This window comes from Urocampus carinirostris, chromosome 16, assembly GCF_059441175.1.
Source record: "Urocampus carinirostris isolate Australia breed hairy pipefish chromosome 16, RoL_Ucar_1.0, whole genome shotgun sequence".
Classification (NCBI taxonomy): domain Eukaryota; kingdom Metazoa; phylum Chordata; class Actinopteri; order Syngnathiformes; family Syngnathidae; genus Urocampus; species Urocampus carinirostris.
In genome coordinates, this window is record NC_142364.1 from 20,245,870 (window position 1) to 20,268,541 (window position 22,672).

Sequence of the window (22,672 nt, forward strand, 5' to 3'; positions counted from 1 at the left end):
AGGTAGCGTTCCCCAGTGGTAAACTGTAATAGGAAGAACTTCTTGTTTATGAAAATGTAAGCAACATATTAATGAAATGAAATGAAAATGATCTGCATTTATATAGCGCTTTCAAGACTTCCCAAAGCGCTTTTCAGTGTGTTCCACATTTCCCAATAGCGTCCGTGCAGCCATCTAAGGCGCTAACCTGCTTATTGGTATTACTCTCATTTTTAGCCAACACCTACATGGGCAAAGAGTTGTCTCCAAAATATTTATACACATTTTTCAGAACCACTGATATATTCGCAATTTACTCCAAATCTTTAAATCATATGTCTAAATGAATGCTAACGCATGATTTGAAATTACATATGTAAATCACAGTTATATTTGTGGCTCTACAAAATATTTGATTCACACTGAATTTCTTCTTCTAATGGTAGAGGAAAAATTGGAAAGTTGCTTGAATTTAGCCATTGAAAATGTGTATAAAACATGTACAGTGGAACATCGGTTTTCGAACGCCTCTCAGTTTGAACAAATTGGAGTCCGACCAAAAATGTCGAGAAATTCTTGCTTCGCTGTTCGGTCAAAAAATCGGAGTTTGAACGCCGGTAATGCGTGAGTGCGTACACTAGGGTGCGATGCTGAGCGGCGTACGGGTGTTTTAGCCCCTTATTATGCTTACGAAGAAAATCAGTGCAAGCAGCTGCTACAGGTGAAAAAAGAAAAGTAGTGCGTACAACTATTGCATTTAAGAAAGAAATAATAGCCAAATATGAAGGAGGTGTGCGAGCGCCTTCTGCTGACCACCACAAAGGTAAGAAATCCTATTCATAATTATTTTCTTTATCCTTTTATTTTTTTATTTTTACACGTTCATGTTAGCGTAATCTTTCGTACGGAAGCTTACGATAACGCGAACGTACGATTATCCTGGGTTAGCTTTAAGTTTACGTTAAACATTCAGGCTGTTGGAACAAAGCCCAACATTGAGGGTGTTGGAACGGAGCCTCCTTTCCAATGAACCGCTCACCACTTGTTGTGGAGACCCGGGTGCTAAATGATTTGTAAACGACCTGATTTTTTTATTTTTACACGTTCATGTTAGCGTAATCTTTCTTACGCGAACGTACGATTAGCCTTGGTTAGCTTTATGTTTACGTTAAACATTCACGATTTACATTAGTTTTAATGGGAAAAATGATTTCGGTGATCGAACAAATCGGTTTTTGAACAGGGTTCTGGAACGGATTATGGTCGAGAACTGAGGTTCCACTGTAATTGAAAATGTCAATCCAACTTTAAAATGATCAGTCAGTTTTAATTTATATTTAGTGAATTTAAAACTACTGGCAAGGTCTGTAAAATAGTATCATAAATCTCTACTGCTACATTTTTTAGTTCCACATTGCCAAAGAACATCGAGGAAACGAGGGCACGTGTGTGGGTGTGTCCCGCTGGCCGGTCCGTGATTACAACCACCACACCACCACCGACATGTGGTTGTATCGTGCCTACAGTGGCAACCTATACCACGGCGGTGAGCTAGTTCGCACGCTCCCGTCTTTCACGCAGGGCGACACCATCACGTGCATTCTGGACATGGAGGCTCACACCATTTTGTTTGCTAAAAACAACAAGGTTGGAACATGGGGTATTTCTAGCATCATTACATTTTATTTGTTAACATGTTCCAGTTTATTTATCTACAGTATGTATATGTATGCCAGGAGCCTAAGTTGGCGTTTGAAGGTGTTGTGGCCTCTGAGCTGTATCCTTGTGTGTTATTCTACAGCAGCAATCCGGGAGAGAAGGTACTTTATACATTTTAAGCCAGTATTTACTGCTTTAATTAACATGCTTGGAATAATAATTGCAACAAAAAAAGATCAAGGCTTGTTTTATACATTATTGATACAATATACCTCTCAGTTAAAAAAAACTGCAATAAATTACTTTCAGACTAATTTCTGATAAACTACAGATACAAACAACTGTATTCTATTGAATATTTGTAGGTTTGTGTTTTATTGTGATGCGTGGATTTTACTACACATTAATATACTAATTGTATTTTTCTTAAATCATTGTTAAATAATGCCATTTTTGGACAATAAAAAGTGTTTATCTGATCAGAATGTAGGGACAACAAAATAAACCAAGAACTTTTGAAATTTTGATTGTAACTACAGTGCCTTGAAAAAATATTTGCCCCTTTTTGATTCCTGTTTTTTTTTGCATATCTATCGCTCGCAAATTTTTCACATGATCTAACCTATTGTAATATCACACAGACACAACTGAGTAAATACAAAATACAGTATAAAAATGTTGATTCCATTTTTTAAGACACACAAAAAAGGCCGATCTGTCCCTATGAGAAAAAGTAATTGCCCCCCTTGTTAAATTGAAAATTAACTGCGACTAACCGCAGTTTTGGAAAAGCTGACTTTAATTCCACAGGCCGCACCCAGAATTGATTGTCACCACCTCTGTTTTATCAAGAATGTACATAAATCTGTTAGACAAAGTGAAGTACGCTACAAAATCTGAAGAACACAATTGACATGCCACAGTCCAAAGAAGTTCCAAAAGAAGTTAGAATGATGAATGGTAAATGGTCTGCATTTATATAGCATTTTTCAAGTAACTGAAGACCTCCTAAAGCGCTTCACAATGTTTTTCACGATTACCCATTCACACTCACACACTGATAGCCAGAGGCAGCCATGCAAGGTGCCTGCCTACCTGCCTAGAAAGTCCGGATAAGGTCACAAGGCCATTCCCAAGGCTGTAGGGCTTCAGCGAACCACAGTCAGAGCCATTATCCAGAAATGGAGAAAATTAAGAACAGTGGCAAACCCTGCCAGGAGTGGTCGAACAACTAAGATTACTTAAAGAGTGCGACGGCAGCTAATCCAGGAGGTTACAAAAAATCCTGATGGAGAACGTCCGGCCATCAGTTCGTGCCCTCAAACTTAAACGCTTTTGGCTAATGCAGCAAAACATCAATATGAAACAAACCAGCAATTCCTCCTCTGAATGGCTAAAAACAAAAAAGGAGGTTCTTGAGTGGCCATGTCAAAGTCAGTCGTAAATGTTTAATTTTTGTTATCACTGCAAAGGGTGGCTCAACTCGCTATTAGGTTCAGGGGGCAATCACTTTTTCACATGCTCTTATAAATCGAATCAATATTTTAAAGTTGCATTTTGTATTCAATCAGTTGTCTGAGATTTTGAAATGGTTTGATGATCTGAAACCTTTGTAAGTGATAAATATGCAAAAAAACAAAGAAATCAGGTAAGGAGCAAATACTTTTTTACGGCACTGTATAGTCATTTTATTTTTCTAAACTAATTGTCATATAATGTCATTTTTGGACAGCAAGAAGTAAGTGTATATCTTATCAGAATGGAAGGGCAACACATATCAATCAAGATCTCTGTTGTTTGCAAGTCTCCATTTTAACCACGTGTGCAATTGACATCCAAGTCATGATACCAAAAAAATCAAACAGGTAACACTGGGGGACCTGAAGATGAGAGGCATGCCAAGTAACTTGTCACCTGGCGAGCCACTGTGCAGCCCCCAGAGCACAGCTATCATCGAGTCGACAGTGCAGCTTCTACGCCGCCTCCATCTGTGCGATCATTGGACTACTCATATCAACCAATATATCCATGCCCACTTAGAACTTATTGGACCCATGCTAAAGGAGAATCATTTGGAATACTTCAGTTCAGGTAGGTTATAGGTTGGTCAGGTTTATGCACTTGCTTTGTCATGTTTTTTCAATAGCACTTGTATCAACAGGCCTTGATCAGGCTCCGGAGCAAAATAATAGTGAAAGAGATCTTTCCGAAGAGTCTCACCAAAGCCTCTTATCAGAGTCTAAGCTATCTGCCTTTTGCACTGAAGTTTGGCCCGTTCTGGCTATGATCGGAGGTGTGGATGGGGGTCTGCGCGCTGGAGGCCTGTGCTTGCACAAACCCAGCGGGCGTAAAGCTGTCCTGCTGGGGGTACTGAAAGAGAGAAGCTCTCTGGCCAAGTTGCAGTGGGAGGAGTCTGACATTTCAATCAGGTATCCCTAATACTTTACAATATGGGGGGCACTGAGCAGTTTCTTGTTTTTTTAACCACTTGTCGTGTGGACTATTCTTTTTGATTTTTTTTTTTCTGTTTTTTTCCTCCCCTTGGCCTAACAAATTTCCTTAAACCGTGTCTTTGTAAATCCACAAATCTATCCCGATGTTGTTTGCTGTCACTGTGTCTTCTCGTCTACCCTTCCCTAAATAATTAAGCTCCGCAAATTCTTGGTCACCCAGCGACACACCCATCGCCTCACTTGAGCCCTGCGACACGACCATCTGCGATGTTGCTCGTCTGGGAGGTGTCAAACCAACAGTTCTGCTGGATCTGATTTACCTTATGGGTTTGCTGGAGGAGCGCGGCTGGCTCGTGACTCATGCCACAGGGGCTGCAAAATTGTCGCAGGAGAGTTTGATAGAAGGTGAGACACACTACTGCCTGGAGGAAATAGAGGATCTCCCATTCATGGCAGAAGATGACTGGAGTAAGATTGAAAACAATGGAAAGTTGTCAACTGAAGATACTGGAAAAGTCCAGGAGGAGGCGACAGGACCGCTGAAAACACCCCAAACAAAAATAAACTCCTTTGCCAGAGAGCTCAGAGCTGTCAAAGTATCTTATCTTCTCACCGGTGCTTTAAAATCCCTGGCTGTCATTTTTAGCTGCGAGAGGTTATCAGATCTGCTCTCTGGGCCAAAGCCGAATTCCAAGTCATCGAGTCCCAGCTCTGACCAACACAAGTGCGACGAAGGTAGCAGCAAGCGATGGGACGAAAGTGCTGAGTTGAGGTCCGTGCTTCAGTATGTGGTGCAAAGCATGGTCAAGTGGGCAGTCCGACCCTGTCCCATAAAGCAGAGAGTGTCTCTGGCAGACTTGGAAAGGGCTCAAGTCATGATCTACAAAGGCGTCCCGAGCCGACTACAGGAAAAGGAACCTAAAGGTACAAAAATGTATAATTTGATCCTCTCAATTATTGAAGAAATCCTTTACATTTTTGGACCTGTTGTCCACATAGAAACAAACATACTTCCAAATGTGTCATCCCCTTCAGAATCGCGTAACCGATCTACCTCACAGCCGATTTCCAAGTCCTCCAGCTCCGTGTCTCTATACAGTGTCGGCTCGGAGGGCACCGCAGTTTTTGGCCAATCAAATCGAGCCTCTGTATCGTCTTCCAACACTGAGCTGGCTTCATCGCTTCCGACCAACCTGCAAGGGGACATTCTTGATCAATTTAATCCCTTTCTGCCCATAAGCCTCCTTCAGTGAGTATAAGGGTTGGGGATTTTAAAGTGTTACAAAACAATGTCTCTTAGTTTAATAGTAACATTGAATAGCATTCACAAGGCGATTGCTTTAAAGTACAGTAAATCATGTTCCGTTTCTGGAAACAAAGTGAATGCATACTTAAATTTTATTTCAGATGAACGCTTACATGTACGTTTTATTAAAAAACATTCCTCACTCTGGGGCATCAACTTTTTTGCTTATATGTCACTTAACAGTTTTTAAATTTAGCTAAATCAATGAACAAATATTTCTTTATTTAGGGTCTTTTGTTATCGTTTTTCTTGTACAAATGCTCTTACATCATGCATATAAATTTTGGTGTGACTAATTTCAGACACATGGTACTAACTCGCTTCCCCATGCTCACTGGACTGGTTACCAACCCACCTTTACTGCATCCATGCTTCAGCCTGGCAAATTCGGCATCATGCGATGCTTTCACAGAGCAGCAGACAAGTTTCATGGAACCTGGTCCGTGCAGTACACAAGCTCGAAGCAGTCTGGGTGAGAAATAATGTACCTTTTTTTTCATCTGTAAATGCCATCAACACAGAAAGTTTTTCTCCACAAAAAAAAAATTGAGAGTTGTAAAATATCTCCGGTATTGCAGAGTTTTTATTACAATTTCACTGTTTTGGTTTTCGTGTCAAAAGTACAAAGTGTGTGGGTTAAAGATTACTAAGTCTTCTGTCTTTAGAGTAAGTATTAAAGACATTGCTTACATAAGGCCTGAGAATACTGCATTTTTCCAATATCACTGGTCAATTTGACCTCCATGAGTCAGATGCGCCAATATTTTAAGCATGTCTGTTCCTCAAAATATTAATTTTGATGCCACAACAACCCCACAGAGTTTAGATTCTTATATGCCACCTGCTTTTTGAAATGACCCTTTCCCGTATCATATATCTCGTCATAAGCACGTCCCTTCATCAAACTGTGGGGTTGTTTGTCCGTTTTTATTATTGTGCACTTTTCCTTTCCCCCCTCACCACCAGAGCGGACACAAATGTTTGTCACCAGCCGCTTGCTTGAAATGGGATTCACTATGAGACATATCTACTGTGCCATGGAGGCAGCAGGTATTACACTTCATTTGCACATCATGAAAATATATTGAAATAATCCACAGCTATTGATAGCAGGGAAAACCAATTAAAATGTTTTATATAACAACTAAAATACTGTTTCCTAAACTACAAAAAATATTATTTTTTAAATCAATTCAAAGCATTCCAGTTCTAATACCTGATTGACATGCGGCCTATCCATTAGAGCCCCCCAAAAACCCTAAATAATCTATCACCAAGTATCTCAAGCTCAAAACTTTAGTCAGATTGATGAGTCTCTTTATGCAGGCTTGGCACACTAAAAAAAAAATTACATTTTTGGTTTGGCATGTACACTCATAACGAATAAATTGAATGGTAAGAATAATTCAGATTTTGTTTATGAAACACTGATAAGTTGAGTGTAAAACTTCACTAAGTTTGATAAAACAACACTTTTTTCATCTATTCTTACGCGTCTTGGGCTGTTTCAAATTCAACGACCCCCCCATACTTTCTCATAGATGTAGCAGGTCAGCTGGATTCTCGGACTATTGAGGTGTTGGCCAGTTGGATGCTGGAGCACCCCCTGACAGATGATCAGCAGATCGCCGAATCACCCAGACATGAGGCTGAGCCTGATACGCCATCCTCAGATGGGCCGGAGACAGTGCAGTGCCCCGAACGTCCCGCGAGTCAACCTAATGAGAGGTACACAAATCACAAAACCTTATAAGTGTCTTAACAGTAGCATGCTGACAACTGATCTAAATATCACCAGCCTGCTGCCAGGTTTGGACTGGATAGAACGTGAGAACTTCTTAGATGTCCACCTTACCAGGAACAGACCTCCTCCAGCAAGGCGGCGGCGTTCTGGCCCAATTCAAAGGACATCTTTTCGGAGACCAGGTCAGTGTTGTAAAAATTAGATGACAACCTAGATGTTGTAAGAACATGCTTAAGGTGAAACCATTTTAAATTTGTTGAGAGTAAAAAAATAAAACAATCAGGTCATACAAGTTTACTTGATAAACTGGCTGCTATTGATAAAATACTAGTGGGTAAAGAAGAGCAAAAAAACTTTCAACATCAAACTATACTAGCATACTGCATAAATAAGTGCATGTGTTTTTTATTTTTAATGGCATCAGGAGAGAAACTTCTTGTAAAACTATTTTAGTTGCGAAAAGACCAAAGAAGCAGATGACATGGTGCTTAATGTAACTGCTATTTCAATTAAAAACATATCAAGAAATGTTTAACTGACTTGCTTGGAACCATGTTAACTGCTGGGAACCAAACCACAGTATTTGATTACAACCAACAAAACAGTAAAACATTTTCGTTTCTTCCCTCTTTAAATTGAAAGGAATTCCAGTCTCTTCAGATCTGCCATCACCAAACCCCATCCCACAGCTCTACCAACAGAATTCAGCTGACTGGCCCGATTATGTGGAGTTGCACCCCTTTTCCACTGAGGAGGAGTCCGAGCTGGGCTTCATGGATGACGTGTACCACGAAGAAACCTACGAGGACCTGCTCACACCGTTCTTCAACCTAGAGAGAGATACTCTTCACATCGTGGAGGTTATATTTATAAAATTGATATTTGGGGTTTTGATTTTAATACAGTGATATTATAATATTTTATCAAGGTTATCATATCATATGAATCTCATACCGTGTCTTGTCTGGAGGTTACACATCTTAAATGTTATTCAAGATTAAAATACTTTTTCGCTATTTCTTTTTAGAGTGGCGAAGAGCACAGTCCGATGGTCAAGTGCGAGCTGTGCAATACTCTCACCTTACAGTTCAACAACCACATCAAGCGCCGGCATCCCGGCTGTGGTCAGAGCGCCGCACGCAAGGGCTACGACAGCATGGGCGCCTACGTGGACGTCTGGTTCAAAGGGGAGTGCGGGTCCAACTTTCCCTTCTACCTGCTTTGCACTACCTGCAGGGAAATGTACCTCGCCGCAAAGGCCAACGATCCTAGTTCCAGGAGTGAAAAGTACAGCAAACTCACAGAAAATGACTTAGCAGATCATGATTTTTTAGTATTATGGACTGGTTTCCTTCACAAAGTATTTCACATTTCTGTATTTTCTTTCATTGTAGGATTAAAGGTCTTACAAGTGATTTGATTGGTCGATTGGACAGTACCTCTGATGGTGAGTGGTAGTACTTTCTACTTGTATCTATTGCATAGTTTATTTTTATTTGAGCAGCACACCTCTTTATTCAGACGACTGGGAAATAAACCACCAAGACGGGAGTAATGAAGATAGATTGACAGGCCTGGAGGACTTTGGTCTTTTGCTCAGACCATTAGGCCTGACCGAAAATAAGTTGGTGCCGGACCCCATTGCCTTCACTGAGCCTGATCCACTGGGTGCTATGGTGTACAGCTCTGTGGACGCCCATTGGGCTGATGGCAAAGGTACCCGAGTTTCATTCGGTTTTACTGGACTTCCTGGTCACATTTTAGACATTTTAGGTTTATTTCTCACCACTAGGGGATGTTGTCATGGAACACAAAAGTTCTTTAAGTCTTGGGCAGCAGGCCATCTCTCTGAGGGATTCTCACGATCGGTTAAAAGCGCTCAGAAGAGTGACATCTACAGCTCAGATCTTGCTGGCATACAGCATTGTGATGCGAGCCCTTTCTCAGACTGCCTGCAGGTATGTCAACTAATGTTTTTCCAGTTGAATGTGTAGTGATTGCTCTTATACCAGTCCATCAGGTGGACTGGATTCCTTGGGCTTGGCAGACATCCGCATCCTTGTGCGCCTGATGACACTTGCTGCAGCGGGTAGGGCCAACACCTGCGTAGATGCCCATCCCGGCAGCAAGGGGGCAGCCTCTGAACACAGCAACTCCAGCTGCCTCAGTTTTTTGACAACAGCTATCGGCAGTGTAGTGTCCCACAGCTCAGCCGCATACAGGGAGCTGGTGGAAATTTGCACCCAGGTTGGTTCTCCACAGTATTCCTAATGTATTTATATGTATTCATTCATTCATTTTCCAGACATTTATGGGTGAGTATGTTTATTTTTTCTTTGGGTCTCTAAAAAGGCCCGTTATTTCAATTAATTTGACCCCATAGATAATTAACTTAGGTTGATCATAATTGTGTTAATTTTGTTTTTGTCTGTCATTAAAAATAGTACTACAAATAAAGTCAAATGTATGCTAAAATAAAAATGCTACATTAATTTTAGAAGGGCTAGGACGGAGACCAGATATCGATATTCGTCTTAAAACCAATTTTATTCTGAGCTATCATTACTTGCAAGTGTCTAATAGCAGTATCAGCTCCCTTGTAATTGCCGTTATGCAGTTTGAGATTAGAAATTAAAAAATTGCTTATTATTATCATTATCATTTTTTAACCTATATTATTTGGGTGTATTCATATGTATTTCTTTTCAAAGTGTAAGTCATTTTTTGGGCAGAGAATACATTTTCGGTATCTCATATCAATACCAATTACTACCGTAAATTCCGGACTATAAGGCGCACCTGATTATAAGCCGCACCCCCCACATTTCGGGGGGAAAACGGATTTATTACATACACAAGCTGCACTGGAATATTAGCCGCACGCATTTACATTGAGAAAAGAAGTCCTTTTTAGCTGAACAAATTTAATGGGGAAAACCGGTATAAATTTGTTGTTTCTCTGTTGCTTACTAATTATCAGACACATCATATTATACCTCTAGCCTTTAGGTTATTATGGTTGTTTCCAGCGAAGGGATTCAATTAAGGTTCTGACCTGACCAACTCATGTCACTATGTCAAGAATCCCACGGATGGCTGAGAAGTGGAAAATGATACCGGTAGATATCATTTGATGCAGACATGCAAAGTCCAGGTACTCGTTGAAAGTAATCCAAGGAAAAAAAAGTGTATATATCCAAAGGTAAGGGTGGGAAAAATATATATGCACTTTTGTCTGCGGTGTCCACAAACACTCACCCTTACTGGTGGTCTACTTCCCATAATCCCCCGCGTATGTTACGCCCCTTCTTTTTAATTGGTCAGTGCAAGACTTATCAGAACAAGTGTCCAAAATAAATACAAATAAATACATGACAAAAATATACAGTTGCAAATACATATTATACATGGTTACACATATTTACAAAGAAAGACGGTACACCGAGAGAGTTTTTAAAGCTTTAATAATAATAATATAACTTTCATCCCAAACCGTGCCTGTGAAAGGTACCACCACGCTACTCCTAACACGCTCGCAAGGCTCAAAGCATAGCGTTTGTAAAAAGCTGTGCCGCAAATATAAAATTCACGGTAAGCCACCCTCGGCTTTCCTGACATTATTGACGCCTTCCAGGGCGTCCTCACATTTGAAACAAATTTCTTTCCTTTGTCACTCGGACAATTCTATCGCAGTCCAAGAGGATGCAGTTTACCTCGGCGCATAATTCGTTAGAAAAATTACTTAAATAAGCCGCTTCACTGAACAAGCCGCAGGGCTGAACATTTGGGAAAAAAGTAGCGGGTTATAGTCCGGAATTTATGGTACTTAAGAGTTGTCTGTCGGTATTGGTCTTAAAAAAGTGATATTCCTCCATAGTGTTTATGGAAATGTATCGTCATCAGAAAGAGCTGTGTTAGAGGGGTGTTTCCTACAACTTTTCAAACTAGTGTGAGCACTTGACCTAAAAATATGCACTCATATTGATACTTGTCATTATTTTGTTACAAACATTTTCCACCAAAATAAAGGCCTATGCACCATACTATAAGTTAAATTACATGTTTGGGTTTAATTAAATTTTGTAAAGTTCATCGTCATAGGGCACCTAGTGTGGCGGCTGATACTAGTGTCAAAATCAAGTACCGTTACCTCAATAGGTGGCGTGGTAATCATCTAATCCAGATACCTCATGTCAGTCCTCTTCTGTCCCTACGTTTTTTGGTTATTAGGTGATAATGTTCTTGAAGGCAGATATGATTCCATTACTTCCTGTAGGATCTGATGGCAGCTGCTACAGGAGTGGACATTTCAATCAGTGATACGCAACAACAAGCGTGCCAAACAGTCAGTTTGGTGTCTGCTGTAAGCCAGCAGCAACAGCAGCCGCAGGTGAGGGACTGCGGTGAGCAACCAGCTTCATTTCTGGTGACAAAGACCCTTGTTGCCTTGCTCACTGAGAAGGGTGCTAAGTGCTACAGCACTGACAAAGGTGAACACGAGGCTCAAGGTGAGTCATTTTAAAATGAAGCATTGAGTCAAGAGTCGCCATTCTAATGCCATGAGTAGTAATACTTAGATATGTCATTAAAGATGGACACCAGGGGCTTTCTTCTAGCTGCCCCTCCACCCACCATGCTGCAAGAGTTGGCCCGCTTGAGCTGGCCAATGCGTTGGCGGCGTGTGTCCTATCAGCCATGCTGAGCAGCCAACACCGTCAGTGGGCGGCACAGCGGTTGCTGCAAGCACTAGCCGTGAGTGGCCGGGATGGACCTGGGAGAGCCCAGACTTACAGCGACCTTGCCGGCGATCTGCGCAAGTGTCCCGTCAAGAGGCTGGAAGGACACTACAATAAGGTGTGTGTGGAGGGACTACGACAGCAGAGTTGGAGTAATAGCATGGGAGTGAATTAAAAACGCTGGTGAGTCATAAAAGTAGGAGTGAATCATATTTGCTTTTTTTTAGGTGGCATCTTGCTTGTGGAACGGTGAGCAAAGCCTGCTGGCGACTTGCTCCTTAGATAAAGTGGTGCAGCTGTGGAGCGTGAGTGAAACCAGCGCCCTGTTGCATACTACATTTTCTTGTATAACCAGGTAACACAAAAAAGAACTCTGCTGAATATCAATAATTACATTTACTACTGCAATAGAAAAAGGTTAAATCAGACTATTCATGCTGTTTGTCATTTAATGCTGATCTGTGAGTTCCTTTTCGATGCCTTCAATTAAACTCTTGGGATTCTTTGCAGTAAAACAGACAGAACAGGCTCCGAAAGGGAAGCCTGGTCTAAACAGCTGTTCTCTCCAGTCTACTGGAGCAGAGGTGGAGACTTCCTGGCTGCCCCAGAGAACACACACGTCACTATTATGAACATCAGAGGTAAACGTTGTGTCCTTTTTTTCCCCTCTCTTTGACCGTAGCAAATGATGGGATTATGTTATGGACAATCATACACGACAATAATGCATTATACAACATTGACAGAGGTTAACTCATAGTTTAATGGCAATTCCAGCTTGGTCCCCGTTACAGTGGTCAATGAGCTTATAAGCAAATTCTAGCTGCTGATGACTGTTTTTAACCAGGGCTGACCACTGTAAAATATGTTTGAAACATGAACAAACAAAAGGTGAATAGTCTCAGAGACAATAATACACAAGATACAAATGCAATATCGTTTAAGCAAGGTCATGAAATTGAAAAACTGAGAAAGCTTTTATCATGTCTAACCTTCACTGTTTGTTATCTGCAGGCTCTCACTGTCATGTGGAGGCCCAGGCATCCCAGGTCACAGTGTTATGTTGGGCTGAAGCTTTCAGCTTGTGGCTGCTGGATCAACCAGAACCTTACAAAACCCGACCTACGGAGAGTCTACTGGTGGGGCGGCTGGACGGCTCTCTCGGTTGGCTACGTGTCACGATGCAGGAACTGGATTTGCTTGTAAAGACCACTGAGCTCACTCACTGCTACAGGACGGAGGGTGGGAAGACACATATTCTACTTTGTAAAAATCCTCCACACCATGAAATTGGACATATTGGTTATCTGGTCTTTTACAGCTCCGCAATGTCTGGCCTGGCACAGTGAGGAAAAGCCATTTGCAGTTGGGTACCCCAGTGGAAAAGTCCTTCTGGCGACGACTGAGACCTTTGAGAATGAGCCTTTAGTGTTGCTGCCTATATACCAGGTGTGACATCATAAATTCCTTACAAATGTTGGGAACTGTATTCATAAAAAAGTAATAATGACAAAATTGTTATCTCCTGCCTCCTCTAAAAACAACGATTTAGATTTTATCACATGTGTATTTAAATTGTACTTGCAGGATGGTATCAATTCCCTCAAATGGGATCCTACGGGCCACCTTCTCCTATGTTTGGGCAAGTCTGAGGTGGTAAAGATTCTTGGACGCTCGGGAGGCACCTGGGTGCCAATTTACTCCCTCGTGCATTCTTGTCTGGTCAACGTCGTTGAGTGGTGCTCTCTCACCGGACGTGCCCCGGACCCGATGCTTATGATGGCGGCGTGAGTTTTATCTCTTTTGGTGTTGTATTTTATCATTTACTTTAACTAATTACTATGAATTATTTGTTGGCACTAGTATAATTTTTAGGTGTTAAAGGAGACATATCCTCTCATTTCACGGTCATTCCTTACTTAACTACGCATGTGATGCATTTTTGTATCAAACAAATCATTTTGGTGCAGATTATACTCACCTGGAAAGAAGACAAATGGTTGAGGCAAACCTTGCTTCTCCCAAGCAAAGCAGTTAGTCGCAATATTTGCTCTTTTTTGCGGTGCTTTCAAACACCGTTTGGAACTTTTAAAGATTCTAAGAGAAGCTCTGCTATCTGAATAGTTTTTTTCAGTTATGTTTCAAATTTTTAATAACTACTCTATCACTACAATGCACAATTCTGAAAAAAAAAAAACCTTTTAGTTAAGGATTATGTTAAACGTACCTTAACGTTTTCACGAGACAGAAAATGGACTCTGGCTGGAGCGCTAGATCTTTTTCGAATTCTCACCTACTCATGATTCTAGACAAACACTATATTGACATATGTTTTTGTAAAAAATAATGAATTTTGAAATGGCCAAAACCTCTAGAAAATTGATTCCGCAGGATATATTCCCTTTAACTGCTAAGTCCAAATTTTAACCAGTGGTAATATGAGTAAAATATGTTCATTATAGATTATATTAGGGTTTATGGAAACATTCTTTTCAATGCAACTCTGCCCTCTCAGTGGTTGTCAGAACGGCTCCGTGCATGTTTGGACATTATCACAAAGAAGTGCTGCTGTGCCTCTGCTGAACACAATGAACAGCTCTGTGACAGAACATAGAAGTGCCAATGCCATGGTATATTTCGCATCTTTATTTCTTAAATACATTTTTGATATCAAGTTTACACAACCATGTTTTTTTTTTTCAGGAGCATGCAAAGTGCGTATTTGTCCTCCTTGGTCACATCACAGCGGTTAAGTCACTCTCATTTTGCCCCAGTGGTTTGGCTCTGGTATCTGGAGGAATAGGAGGACTGCTCAACATCTGGTCCCTACTGGTTAGAATCAATAAGCCATTTCTGTAGTTCAAATTACTTGTATACTTTGAAATGTTATTGCATCATTGTTTATATATGATCTTGCATACTTGGGTCATTTATCATTTCAAGTTTGAGTTTTAAATATAATAGAGTAATGGATGTTTGAATACGAAATGTTTAACCGACTATCCAGCAGGTTACAGATGCTTTAACGTATGTATGGCAGGAATGCACAAAAAATAACACAGTTATTCACAGGTATATACAATAAATCCGTAATGTATGAACAAGTTTCAGGCATATGATGTCATCCGGATTACCTTGTTAAAGTGGAAATTTACATCACAATACTTGGTATCAAACATGTTCACAAAGCGTAATGTAGGTCAAAACAAAAAAATGTATAGGTCGCCCATTGTACATGAAATTTTATGTATTGATGCTTACAAATTTAGAATTGCCTCTATAATAAAAAATAAAAACATAACAAAATAATGTTCCTTAAATAAAAATCAATAATACCACGAGACTGTAGTTGGGGTTCACTGGAAAACAACGAATCGATGATCTAAGGAGTTGCCAGCGCATTTAATCATCAATCTTAATTGATTTAACTGATTAGTTGTTGCAGCCCTACTGGAATTTAAAGATACTCCTGATGGCACAGGTGTGATGGAGTGACCTTTTTTTAAAGTATGCATTTCTCAAACTGCAAAGGTAACATTATGGCTTGAATCACCACCTCTGGCGGTCAGAAGGGACAAGATATGATATTATGATAGATATATTGTGAACAATTTTTAAGGCTGCTAATTGCTAAGATCGATCATTGCAGTTTATGGAAAATCCCTATATTGACAACTACAATGCAAACACACTTTGATTCATTTGGTGATTCTGTATGTTTGATTTCTAGGCTTGTGGATCTATAATGACAATGTTACAATAGCAACCAGAGGGTATTGCAGTGAATTAATCCATAGTTGCCCTGGGGGGTATTGCATGAAAGGGGAATGACTAAACCAGGCTAACTGATTAAGCGCAGCTTGAAATAGTTTGGTCAGTAGCAGGCTACTTGTAGAGAATACATCACTACACTAATAGTACAGTTTACTGTAACATATCTCCTCCACAGCCTTCTCACCTTTTACCCACTGATCTATTTTCATGCCTGTACATGTGTGTGCATCTAGGATGGCTCAGTGTTGCAGACCGTTACTGGTTTGGGATCAGTCGTCAGTACAACGTGGATCCCCAAAATGGGTGTTGTGGCCTGTTTTGGGAGGTCAAAGGTAATTTAGATGACCTGAGAGGAGTTTGATATTTGACTACAGTTTGTTGTTTAACTTTGCAATACATTTGCTGTCTACTCAGGATGTGTTGTTGATCTGCTGCACCCCCGAATGGATCGCTCAGAACCATGTTCTGGCTTCCTGCCGCATGATTTTGAGAAGCCAAGGTATCCTAGGTCTGCATCGGGCTCCTTGTTTGGCAGTGCTTCTCGAGAGGCTGCCACTTCTGCTACAAGAGCAGTATGCCTACGAGCGGGTAACAAATTCTTTTTATTTTGCATTAAAAAATGTAATGTTTGTCCTCATTTTTGTTCCATGTTTCTTCCCTTTCCTTTGCAGGCTCACATAGTTGCTGGTGACCAACTAGTCCACAGTGCCTTCCTACAAAGCTTGTCCTCCCTTGCTGTTGGTCTATCCCTTGAAGAGCATCTCTGCAACTACCCAAGCCCGCCACATCATGCCAGCACCAGCTCCCGATCATGCCCGGCCGAGTGGAGCTGGCTCGCCACCTACGCTACCACTGTGCGCAGTGCCGAGGCAATTGCAAGCGGCATTATCTTCCCAGAGTCCTTTGTGGTTCCGGAATTTGAGGATGTGGATGAAGATAAAATCTCAAAGGCCCTGGTAGGAAACAAATTCAACTTATTAATGAGAGTATAATTGAGTGGGTCTTTTAATTTATTTATCATTAATTTATCTCTTAGGACAACAGTAAATGGAGCTTCAGCATGGATGAACAGCTGATGGCCTGGGCAACCACTCAACCAGAGGTAGTTTGGTGTTGGTGGATTTGAAATAAACAAAACGTACTTATTTGCGAGGACAGTAGACACAAAAAACTGATACAAAAAATGGAAGGGACTGTCTTTAACTTGAAATCAAATAAAAGTATCATGCCACAATTTTCCACAGGATTGGCAGAAAGGAGGAAAGAGTGAGGTTTACTTGTGGGGAAATGGACGTTATGGGCAGCTGGCAGGAATGACGACCAATCCTATGACACCTACATTAGCACCTTCTCTCTTACAGACACAACAGGTATTGTAGCATTACACTAATAACCGTCATTGGGGTTGTTAATATTGTGTTCTGATTGTTTTAGGTGGTGTGTGGCCAGAACTGCACTTTTTTAGTTCAGTCCAATGGAGCGGTTCTCGCTGTTGGGGAAGGACAGTACGGAAGGCTTGGGCAAGGGAATTCCGACGATCTTTATGTCCCCACAATTATCTGTGCTTTTCAAGGTAATATACATACTCTTTACAAACGGTTAAATGACACATGAAAGTTAAATGACATTGGAGTAAGATTTCATTTCATTATTATGATTAGCTTTCCTTTTTTTTTTGTCCGAGCACACACAAACACATCCACAAATGCCCCAAAAGATACAGTATGGCACTCATGCGCACACATTATGACCCATTTATTATTACCAGTGACATTTACTTAATCCTCAAATACCCCTTAGGTTTGTCTAATTCATTAATATAGGAGGCAGCACGGCGGCGCAGTGGTTATCGATTGCGCGGCACAGTTCATGTCATGGGAACCTGTCGTGGGTTCAAATCCAGCTCCAGACTTCCTGTGCGGAGTTTGTATGTTCTCCCCGTGCTTGCGTGGGCACTCCGGTTTCCTCCCACATTCCAAAAACATGTATTTCAGGTGAATTGGCCGGTCCAAATTGTCCCTAGGTGTGAATGAGCGAGCGAGTTGTCTGTCCCTGTGTGCCCTGCGATTGGTTGGCAACCAGTTGAGGGTGTCCCCTGCCCACTGCCCGGAGATGGCTGGGATGGGCTCCAGCCCCCCCGCGACCCTAATGAGGATAAGCGATACAGCTAATGAGATGAGATGAGAGATTAATATAGGAGATTATGAGGAGGGATAGGTTACCCAGGTTTTTGATTCTACTCAAGTGTAGTGGTCTCAAACTCGGGTCTAGGGTCAGGTTGGGCCACATTGGGTTTTCCAAGTTCTCATATAAACATTCCACTGAATTCAAATAGCTTTATTTTTATGCTCAAAATTATCTATTAAAAAAAGTAATAATAATAAAGCAAATAACAAAGACTTAATAAACTAAATATATGTGTAGAAAAGTGTAATACTACTACGCTTCAATTGTGTGTAATAGGTCTTAATCGGTGTTTAACAAACCCACGGAAGGTAACGTACAAGCTGCATCCACTATCCTTTAAGCTTCAGTTCGACAGGGGTGACCATCCCCGGGCTGAAGCAGCCCTACATACTGCATTTGAATATAAATAGAAATTGCATTGATAAAACGAATAGGCTAATTTCTTGAATTATATAGTCTGTGATTTGTACGCACTGCCATTGGTCAACCCGGAAGTTGCTAGCCAACCATATTGCAGAGAACATGTACTGTACATCGAATTCAAACATTACCTTGGAATGTCTAGCTCTGGCTAGCTAATTATAGCACAGAGGTAGCATCCATATCAAACTTGCACGGGCCACGCTAACATTAAATCCTCAAATTATGGCAGGGGCCTATAAGTATTTTTTTGCAAGGTTGAGAGCCTTCCTCTAAAGGTGCTTAACAATCATTTGTGGTGGTTAAAATAAGTTGTGTGCTTGTGCTCTCGTGTGTGTAACCCGCAATGCATTCTTTTAAAGGGAGTTAATGGAAAATACAAATTTATAGAGCTTTTCATATTATCTGACAAATAAAAGCCTTATTTTCTCTTTTCATCTTGCCCCGTCTGTAGTTAAGTTGGCAGGTATTACTTTCCACTTTGTGAGACACGAAATACCTTTGTGTGCAGGTTATGTAGTGACGCACCTGGCGACATCCTGCGGTTCGGACGGGCACTCCATGGCGCTTACCGAGACAGGGGAGGTTTTCAGTTGGGGCGATGGAGATTTCGGGAAGCTGGGCCACGGCAACACCGAAAGACAGAGAAGACCCAAACAAATTGAGGCGTTGCAGGGAGAAGATGTCATTCAGGTGAAGTTTTTCATCTTAAAGCAGGACTGTGGTTGCATCTTGCTGAAATATTGATTGTATTCTCCTTATAGCTGGCGTGTGGTTTCCGACATTCTGCTGTGGTGACGTCTGACGGGAAACTGTTCACATTCGGTAGCGGTGAATCCGGACGTTTGGGTCAGCGGTCAACATCGAATAAGTTGCTACCGGAGAGGGTGGCAGCACTGGAGGGTTACCATGTTGGCCAGGTAAAGACGTTTTTTGCATGCCTTTCAGAACTTGTTAAATCCAAATAATTGTTTTACTTCTGTAGGTGTCATGTGGGCTGAACCACACTCTGGTCTTGTCGTCGGACGGAACAATCGTGTGGGCGTTCGGAGATGGAGATTACGGAAAATTGGGGACTGGTTCCTCAACCGCAAAATATTACCCTCAGGTATGTTGAAATAAGGTTTGAAAGTCAGAAATTGTCTTATAGCAAAGCACGGCATAAAATAGATGCAGGAGGTCATTAATTACTGTATATGATCTATTAACTGATACATGGGCTATTATATGGAATGTTGAATACAAATATTGCCCATTTTTTGTAGTAACACAACCTTTTGATGCTGCATATATTATACCTTTAACAATGAATTTTCTCATAGTATTTTGATATTAAAATATAATTTCGATATGCAATTGTATTAAAATACAGCACTGTCTCAGAGAATTATAATGTTGTGATAAAGTTCTTCATTTTCTGTTATTGAAATAGAAACAAAACGTCATTAATTCTAGATTCATTACAAATCCACTGAATGATGGAAAGTTGTTCTATTTTTATATTGCTAAATATTGAATATTAATAATTAATATTGTTTTTCTGATTATTTGCATAGTGAACTAGTATACTTTTTCCATTAAATTCTAATATTTTGAGAGAGGATATTTGAGTGTATAAAGACCTGTAACATTCAGTTGAATGATAACTGAAATTAAGGAATTGTATCACAAGATTCTAGTTTTTAGACCTTCATTAATTAAAAAGAAAGTAATAATTCAACTATCATAAAAGTGCATTCATCTTAAATAACATGAGTGCGTGCATTCTTCCTTGTGCTATCAAGCATTCGTTTTTGGTAGCAATACACAATACATCCAAATCTAGTGGTAAAATAATACGCACTATCCCTTTAACTGGAACACTTAAATAGAGGAATTGTGTTTCTCGTCTCATGTGTTTAGAAAGTGGAGCAGCTGTGCAATAAAAGAATAAAGAAGGTCCGCTGTGGAACACAATTTTCTGTAGCCTTGGCGTGTGATGGACGTGTGTACACATTTGGACAAGGTACATTCAAAATAAAGAAAAAAATGTATCATATAAGCATGTTGGATCGGCGCATTTATTCACATTACCACAAGCAAATTAATAAAGATGATTCTGTTCATCCAACAGAGCGTCTGATCGGCCTGCCAGACCCTTTGCTCAAGAACAAGTCATGTCCTCAGGTGGTTCCGGCCTTGGATAGACACTTCATTGAGGACGTCGCTCTGGGATGTGAACACGTTCTTGCTTTGTCCTCCACGGGGGACGTCTATGCCTGGGGGTGCAATGGCGACGGACAGGTAACCCATATAGAGGTTGTGCAGTCCAATTGTAGAGAGAAAATTAAAATCACATGACAAAGCTTACTCGCAATGAGTGTGTGAGAGGGCCATAAATGACTAGCGCTGCTAACATTGCTGATGCACGCACTAGCATTGAATACTAGCTATTCAGTAGGTGTGAGTGCCATCAAGAGCTCAATATCTCAGCTGTTTATGCGGCTAGCTTGGCTGAGGGGACTACTAGCCTTAGCAACTAGCACCTCTCATAAGTGTGTGGGCAATAAAATGGTTGCAGCTCAACTGCCACTTATGCTAATAAAGCTAAATCATCTGGCAGTCTTGCCTTAGTGACTAAGGTGAACGGATCTGCTATTATAGTTGCAATGATTCATTTGAATTGTCGTATTAGCTTTGTAGTACATGAGGCAAACATTGGGATGCATTTTCTAAACTTGGTGCTGGCGCCAGTGATGTGCAGTGAGGTTTGTATCTGGTGAGGCACAGTCAGATTTTCCAAATAAGATAGCCTACATCGTATACATAATATGATTGGCAGATCGAAGAAGCAATATTTATAAACTGTAGTTGCTCGCCCGGAGAGGGATCGGCAACACCAGGCTGTACTTGCCCCAGACACACCACAGGAAATAGTCTTCCTATGGCCCTACTGGTTAAGGGATCCACCCACCCAGCATAGAAAAAACGTTTTATTGTTTTACCTATACTTATAAATAAGGTTGATGTGCTGCTCCTTTGGAATAAAAGGACCAATAGATGGGTAATCATCCATTATAAAGGAAAAGTGGATGCAATTAGAAAAAAATACTGGGTGGCTTGACTTGCTATTAGCTTGCTAATACTATCACTAGTTCTATTTTCCTGCAGCTTAAATGTGCGCCAAATCCGAATCCTTGGTCTCATTATCTCCCCGTGCCATGAAGCAAGAGAATTGCAGGCCTCTGCAGACCCTCAGGACAGTAATACATTACACTCTAATTGTATTAATAATATAAGGTGAAAATTCAATGATTTCTCAAAACAAAAACCACTGAATAAATATAACCATTTATTAGATTTTTAATTCATATTTTCTTGATAAGTGAACACAGTCTCTTCTGCCTCTCCCGACTGCACATCCAATCTAAACTACTTTAAAAATCCCGATTTCTGTGTCTTTCTTTGGTGACTTATATGCTTCGATACGGCTGAACCGATTTTCGTCAAAATGAAGACAGTTGTGCTTAAGGCCTCTGTGAGGGTCTTTTGCAAAGTTTTGTATAAAGGCAGCCCCAAAGAATTCCCAAAACATCGATAAACATTTGCTTTCATGGGGTCTCTACTGCCTTCTGGTGGCCAAATTGGGTACTGGGCTCTTGACCACTGACCACTCCAGGCAGTCAAGCCTAATCTTTATTTGGGCCGGTAATGCCTGGCCACTTTACTTGTGACGGCTAATTTTTTTTCCTCTTTTACGCATTTTTCAGCTTGGTCTGGGACATTGCAACCCTGTGAAGGAGCCTACACTGGTATCGTCCCTCCAGGGGAAACACATCAGGCAGATCTCAGCTGGCCGCTGCCACAGCTCGGCGTGGACCACACCTTCTACCTCCGTCAAAACCTCAGGTGCGTCCGCTTGATCCCATGACTCCTGACTAGTTCATTTTTGATCCTGACATGAAAATCCTCTATAGGCGGCTCCGAAAAATGCCAAATAGGTCTTCCTCAGTGTGTCCCTCCCCAGTACAACACATTGAAAGGCTTCAGCCCCCATTTACTCAGCATGCGTCTGAGGGTGCTTTATCACTTCTCTGATCTCATGTACAAATCGTGGCGGCTGCTAAACCTGGATGCCAGGAATGTGGTAATCATATTTTAAAATTGATTGATGTTCTTCCTGCTCTATTGGCGGTATGCAGTTCTCAAATATTTTCTGGGTCGTCTTCAAGGGGTCGACCTCGAGATACAGTACGGGCACAACAGCGATTGTCCGCGGTGAGCTTCGAGGTCTCCTGTCACCCAAAGTCAACACTCTGCCTCTGATCCGCTCCATCGGCCGAACTATGACACAAGGAAAAACGTACGGGCCGCAGATCACCGTCAAACGTATTTCCACAAGGTGCGTACGATTGTCTGTAGAATTAATAAAATG

The 22,672-nt window shown here is 41.0% G+C and overlaps 1 protein-coding gene across 1 annotated transcript in view; it reads left to right on the forward strand.

The window, feature by feature from the left end:
- Positions 1-22,672, forward strand: part of LOC148350671 (putative E3 ubiquitin-protein ligase HERC1) — a 52,764-nt gene that overhangs the window by 23,587 nt on the left and 6,505 nt on the right. The window contains exons 36-74 of the mRNA XM_088355527.1: positions 1,387-1,626; positions 1,716-1,799; positions 3,504-3,729; positions 3,800-4,067; positions 4,288-5,015; positions 5,127-5,340; positions 5,700-5,869; positions 6,364-6,447; positions 6,939-7,125; positions 7,196-7,323; positions 7,784-8,001; positions 8,169-8,428; positions 8,536-8,588; positions 8,663-8,857; positions 8,934-9,099; positions 9,154-9,388; positions 11,418-11,649; positions 11,733-11,995; positions 12,105-12,232; positions 12,388-12,518; positions 12,892-13,119; positions 13,199-13,326; positions 13,465-13,664; positions 14,393-14,507; positions 14,581-14,709; positions 15,885-15,983; positions 16,066-16,239; positions 16,323-16,607; positions 16,688-16,753; positions 16,896-17,021; positions 17,086-17,224; positions 18,770-18,951; positions 19,023-19,178; positions 19,244-19,366; positions 20,161-20,263; positions 20,372-20,541; positions 22,008-22,146; positions 22,215-22,384; positions 22,470-22,639. Of these exons, the coding sequence (XP_088211653.1) occupies positions 1,387-1,626; positions 1,716-1,799; positions 3,504-3,729; positions 3,800-4,067; positions 4,288-5,015; positions 5,127-5,340; positions 5,700-5,869; positions 6,364-6,447; positions 6,939-7,125; positions 7,196-7,323; positions 7,784-8,001; positions 8,169-8,428; positions 8,536-8,588; positions 8,663-8,857; positions 8,934-9,099; positions 9,154-9,388; positions 11,418-11,649; positions 11,733-11,995; positions 12,105-12,232; positions 12,388-12,518; positions 12,892-13,119; positions 13,199-13,326; positions 13,465-13,664; positions 14,393-14,507; positions 14,581-14,709; positions 15,885-15,983; positions 16,066-16,239; positions 16,323-16,607; positions 16,688-16,753; positions 16,896-17,021; positions 17,086-17,224; positions 18,770-18,951; positions 19,023-19,178; positions 19,244-19,366; positions 20,161-20,263; positions 20,372-20,541; positions 22,008-22,146; positions 22,215-22,384; positions 22,470-22,639 (7,112 nt within the window). The remainder of the gene's footprint in view (positions 1-1,386; positions 1,627-1,715; positions 1,800-3,503; positions 3,730-3,799; positions 4,068-4,287; positions 5,016-5,126; positions 5,341-5,699; positions 5,870-6,363; positions 6,448-6,938; positions 7,126-7,195; positions 7,324-7,783; positions 8,002-8,168; positions 8,429-8,535; positions 8,589-8,662; positions 8,858-8,933; positions 9,100-9,153; positions 9,389-11,417; positions 11,650-11,732; positions 11,996-12,104; positions 12,233-12,387; positions 12,519-12,891; positions 13,120-13,198; positions 13,327-13,464; positions 13,665-14,392; positions 14,508-14,580; positions 14,710-15,884; positions 15,984-16,065; positions 16,240-16,322; positions 16,608-16,687; positions 16,754-16,895; positions 17,022-17,085; positions 17,225-18,769; positions 18,952-19,022; positions 19,179-19,243; positions 19,367-20,160; positions 20,264-20,371; positions 20,542-22,007; positions 22,147-22,214; positions 22,385-22,469; positions 22,640-22,672) is intronic.